Here is a 6,000-nt window from a genome sequence, read left to right as displayed (position 1 = left end):
ATGGGCATACAGCTGTAGAATGCTGCTATCCAGTGTACCCAGCATGTACCCTTGGGAGGCAGTCTCCCCCTGTCCATCCACTATCCCTGCTAGGTAATGGGATGAGGGTAATTCCAGCCAGTATGCCCGTCTTTCCCCGCTATCCACCACAACATACAAACAGTATATGCCCTTATATTCTAATATCAGGTCACTCTCCTTAAGCACACCTATTTTCTATGGTTGTATGCTCTCGTTTCTTTTTTCCACTGTGCTGTTAGCCTGCAGAGTTTTGTTGTTATTTTTGGGATCATGGAATCATCTGTATGTTTACAAGGGATGTCACATATTTTTCCCTGAAAGCATATTATACTATGCTCTGTGTAGTTCCACATTTTGGATTCTATGAAGATTCTCCAGCCATCTGTGATGCCAAGGTTGCCCGCAGCTGCCATGCTTTCCTTTTTACATCCAGACATCAATAGTCATGTACCAATATAGGCAAGTGCAATAAGTACAAATAACAACGGAGGCTGAAACACAATGGAGCATTGTGTTTTTTTTATTCCAAACTATCAAGTGTCCAGTCAATAAATTCAGCGCAGTATGTTTCTTCATAAATAAATAATCGAAATAAATATGTCCATAAAGTCCAGTGCTCAGTGAGGAAGCTAAAAACCCCAAAAAATAGCAATAAATATTCCACTAAAATAAAGGATAAAATTTAACCAGAATTCCCTTTAAATTTTTTGTCCAATGCTCCCTCTCTCATTCACTATTATCTCACTCCACTCCCTTCTCTTCCAGGTATACTTAGTGGAGCCAGGACCCTGGCAAAAGCAGTTCTATTTGACTCTCATCCCTGTCACCATTCCTCAGAGCCTGACTTCATCTTCTCAATTTCCACAGTAGCCCCTTGATCACTCCTGCTCTCTGCTGCACAGCAGGAGTGATCTGGTCCTCCCCAAGAGCACTTCACAATACACTCCTCCTCCAGGTCCCCTCTGCCGCTTCACCACCTTCTTTAATCACTGGCTCCCAGTTGATTCTGTTCTTTTCTCTTTCTTTTCATCAACAATTTTGCTTCCTGAATTCCTTCTCCTTTAATATCTCATGGACACAGGTGCTCTGCTTAAGAAGCTGCCACGAGTCCATAAGGAGCTGCCGATGAACACCCAGTGGCCACACAACTTTGCAATGGAGTGCACCCACACCCACCATGCCTGAAGTGTATACAGTTTTTTATTTAAAAATCTGCACCACTATGGACTCTTTACACACCTTACTATACCATCCCCCAAACCATGGAAGCCAAAAAGTATCCAAATCAATGTGTTTTTTTGTATGGAAGGTGACCCAAAACAGGAAGAACAAAACGTACAACACAACGGTGTAATACTAAACAATGTGCCCAAGGTCTACCTATACAAAGACAGCACCTAACTACCACAAGAGTCTGCTGGTCCCAACAGCTGCAGACATCAGGAGATTAGCTTCATTAAGTGGCCAATTAAATTGCACACATCTGATACCATCTAGCAGCCCTTGCATTATACATCAGTGATGTTGCATGCTATGACCAGTCATTTGTGCCTTTCTTAGCCCACCCATTTTAAGGCGTACCTCATGCTTCGTTCTCATAAAACATCCTTAAATCATGATTAAGGTTAGGGTTGTGGGAGGGTTATCTTACTCAGAAGTAATGATGACTTGTAGTGGACCAGTTGTGTCACAGGACTGCCTCTTGGGTAGTGACACTGTTGTATAGGGCTGTGGGCCACAGCCAGAGCCTTTTCAGAGTCAGAGTCAGAGTCAGCCTTTTCATAAGGATGTGACATAAACATGCAATTCGACTGGCTGTTCAGTGGAGCTTCTGAATTGTAGAGCTTCAAAGGTCTGCAGCTAGACCTTTCTTACTGGTCCACTCACAATTTATGTCATGAACAACTTTCAGGGTCCTAGATGTTGTGTAGAATCTGTGGCCATATACCTAGAACTAAGTGCTCCTACATTTCTGTACCAACACCACAGAAAGCTCCTAATGAGCTCCAGATTATATTTCAGGTGTACACAAAGACTTCAAAAATAAGTAATTTTTGCGACTAGAGGGACTCCAAAAGAACTGCTGGGAGTCCCCATTGCATATGTGTTAGCTCATGTTCCTGTCTGGTTGCACCCTTTTGTCTACATATGGAGCTGCTAGTCGTATTCTGCTCAAAGGTGTATCACATATAAATACCTCTGGTATCAAATGATAAGCTTTTACTTTTACATTTATGTTAACCTCACAGTATTCCTCACCTCTAAATCACACTGGCTTGTTTGCATACCAATGAGTTATACAGCCTAAAATCACATATAAGTTTGTAAAAACATCAGGATGTGATGCATGAAAAACAAAACCCTTCCTTAAAACATTAGGTTTTTTTTTACAGTGGATGGAATATCAAATTAGTATACTTGTGGTTTGGACAAAAGCTCAGAATGAATAAAACCATCAGCTAGAGGCCAAGAACCTGAGAATCAAAAAAGAAAACACCAGCGTGGGTACTAAACTGGTTTGATATATTAATTTTATCATTTTAGAATGTGTCGACAAATACATTTAAAAAGGTAATTTCAAGTATGTTACAAAGCCAAAAGTTTTTCCAAAACGTTTATTTCTATTTGTAATATGTAATAGAACAAAAATCTAAAAATAAAATAACAAGGTGCAAAATTTTAAATCCACAAAATAATAAGAAATAAAGTTTTTAACACTTTGCTTTTAATTATAAATATTTAATATAGCTGCATTTCAGTCTTTATGAGATCAGAATGATTTTGTATTATGACTGATAACCACAAGCATTTCTGAGCAGGACCCTTTAGTTTCTTGGATAAAACATTGCATACTTTGAAGTACGAAAGCCCAGAAGGTCCCTCATTTCATTTCGAAACTTGGAGAGGTCCTGCCTGAGTTCGTTGAGGTTTTCTACAGTTGCCTGGTCAGTGCTTTGCATTTTCTGCCTCGTCGATGTCAAGTATCGATGAACAAGACAACACATTACCTTCTGGTAATTTTCATCTCGTTTTTGCTTCAGGCTCCTCCACTCCTGTAGAAAACAAATATTGTAACTGACCAATTCAAAAATCATGTTTGGATTAGACACATTTTTAAAGTGGTGTGCAGTCATAAAGTTAATCTATGTGTATCTTTGATATATAGGTTCATTATAATATTCATAGTCACCTAAACCATTTTTATATCTTGCATTAAGCATTTAACTGTAATTTTCAACCAAAAATCATATTTAGAAAGTAAACTGCAATGTGTTAATAATCTCAATATATACCCAAGTAATTATCAACTCAAAAAATGTAAAAACAAAAGGGCTTCTGCAGCCGCAGGGAAGCACAGGGAGAGACTGTAAGGTACCATATGTAGGATGAGTTTTGATACTGACCCTCACCCAAGGGTGGAGCAAAGCTACACCCAAAAAGCTCTAAGAATCCCATGCCCTTTCTGATATAAAAAGGAGCTGTTCCACAAAGATGCTGTTGCATTCTGAACTATGAGCAGGAAGGACAGACCTCTGACATCCTTAGATTTCTACTGCGAAAAGTGGATTATTTCCATTTGTTGTATGGGCCCTAACATATATCTTTTTATTTAACTGAACAGGGATTCCCGGTGGGTACCATAATTATTTCCCAGAGTGTTTGAGTTCACTTCTCAGCCGTGGTACAAGACTTACAAATCTAAAGTCAATAGCTGTTTGGCTTTAATATGCATCTATACCTGACTAGCTACTAAGCCATTTGTCTATTTACCTAATAACTTTCATATTTTTATATTATTATGGTTTATTTAATATTTGTCCTCTTATCTGTCATCACGATTCTGCGAAAGCTATCAATTACTCTTACGGTCCCAAACAATTTTATACATTCACCTTTAGTCTCAAAAAGACATTTGTCTATCAATCTCCTCTATTTATTTTTAAAGTTAAGGACATCATAAACTGAAGTGTATAATAACATTTCATTCCAACCTGCAATTATGCAGCATTCAGTATGATATAAACAGTAACATGTAATTAATTAAGAACTTTAAAATCTTACAGCTTGTCTAGCAAGGTATCATGTTCAAAAGAAGAGTAAAATAACTATGTGCCACTAGCCAACACCTGTATTTACATTTTTAATTTCACAAAGTCATGCAGAAGAGTAATTACAGACATCCAGATGTTTACATACTTTGAGGCTGTTTTGCCGCTTGACCTTGCCTGTCGTGGTGTGGGAACAGATCCACTTGTTAAGGCTGGTGACTAGATAGCAGATGGTCTTAGGTGAAGGAATGATGTTAAAGGGGGCAGGTAAAGTGCACTTGTCATCAAAATAGCTGAGCCATAGCTTTGCACGGGCAAACTTCCACTCTTTGTCTTCATGATTCTTTTTTCATGGTGGGGATAAACATAAAATATGATTAATAAAATATAAATGTTCAGGTTAAATAATAGGATTGTTGTTTAACAATTTCCCTAACTGTGCCAGACTCCCCATCCCCCCAAGTCTATATTGTTAATTTTTGTTATTATTAGAATATGATTATTAAACAAGATACATGCTATCTTCAACTGCAAGACTTTGGAGGAAATAAATCTATGAAATGTAAGCCTATTTTCGTCCATCCAGTGGTCATACTCAGTTAGGTGTAATTAGCCTTAACATATATGGAAATACATTTTCGTACTCCATCTGTATACAAATCAAATCACGTTATAATGAATACAGAAGTAACAAAATTTTTCAGAATAACCAATGCTATTTGTTGGCCCGGACAAACGTTCATACAACATAATATTTAATGGATTCCATTTTAAAGAAATGTAAATTTCAGTATAACAAACAAAAATGGCCACTGACGTTAATAACGCAATGCAAAAAATGCTTAATACCACACTTACATTTTGCCAAGCCTCAGGAACCCTGCAAAGCTGTCTCTTTCATTCAAGACCAAAAGAAAATGACAGACTGTTGCAAACTTTCCGGTCTTGGTGAGAATGTAGGCACAAGCATCCGAGTGGGAAGTTATGTCATGTGCAGATACTATACTGTTCACAAGTTTCATAGTGCTACTCAACATTTTCTTTGCAATGAACACAAAAAGTGAGACATAGCGTCAGTTTATGCTGAAAAAAGATTACTTCTCATTTTCTTACTGTATTCACATCTGTATTTCTATAAAAAAAATTACATCTACTGTCTCATTTTCAAATAAAATATTTGTTTGCAGTTTAAAAAATGTGTTATTTTTTATACAGGTATTGTAAAACTTGGGTCGCAGAGTTAGTTGTACAAGAGGCAGAAATGTGAGTCCAGGTTTTCAAGGAAAACACAGGTACTTTATTACTGTATAGAGAAGGCAGGTACAGTCTCAAGACTTCATTCAAAATAGGAGTTGTTACTTCAGTACTCAAGCACAAGAGATAGGAGCTGTGACACGGGGGCAATTGTCCTGCTTTAGCTTCCATCTTCAGAGCAGAAGAACACCAGCAGCTCGGAATCACTGCTGTGGCAGACCAGGAGCGTGTGAGGAAGAGCAGGTGAAAGCCCTGCGATAAAATGTTCTAAACATTGTGCAAAAGACACATTACATGACAAGCCTGATCCTGCAGGGGACAACCAATTACTTTGCCCTTGGTTTACTGTTAACCAGATACAGCAGAGCAGCTATGAAGGTGTCCTTGTGCCACTGCTGTTAGAGATGACCAATCGCCAGTGACCCCAGTCACAACAGTATACATATTTTCCCCATATTCATAATAACAAAATTTCCATTACAACTAAATATTTTTATGGTCCCATGAATTTTGTTACAACAAGATTCCACCTATACACTGCTTAAAAAAATTAAGGGAACACTTAAATCACAAAAATTAGATCTTGATAAACAAAATATTCAAGTGGAAAATCTTTACTGAGTAATACTGTTTAATTCGTTGAGATCAAAATTACCTAAGAATGGTAAATGGAAAC

General features: G+C 37.7%; 1 protein-coding gene across 2 annotated transcripts in view; it reads right to left on the bottom strand.

Moving 5' to 3' along the window:
- Positions 1-2,540: 2,540 nt before the first annotated feature.
- The window catches only part of trpc1 (transient receptor potential cation channel, subfamily C, member 1), a 100,908-nt gene continuing 97,448 nt past the window's right edge, over positions 2,541-6,000 (bottom strand). The window contains exons 13-14 of one of the 2 annotated variants that reach the window (XM_039760430.1): positions 4,219-4,413; positions 2,541-3,074 (exon numbers count right to left, since the gene is read on the bottom strand). In XM_039760430.1, the coding sequence (XP_039616364.1) occupies positions 2,847-3,074; positions 4,219-4,413 (423 nt within the window). In that variant the 3' untranslated portion in view covers positions 2,541-2,846. The remainder of the gene's footprint in view (positions 3,075-4,218; positions 4,414-6,000) is intronic. The other variant, XM_039760422.1, reaches the window with a different exon arrangement.

This window comes from Polypterus senegalus, chromosome 1, assembly GCF_016835505.1.
Source record: "Polypterus senegalus isolate Bchr_013 chromosome 1, ASM1683550v1, whole genome shotgun sequence".
Lineage (NCBI taxonomy): Eukaryota > Metazoa > Chordata > Cladistia > Polypteriformes > Polypteridae > Polypterus > Polypterus senegalus.
This window is presented reverse-complemented; position numbering and strand designations above follow the sequence as displayed.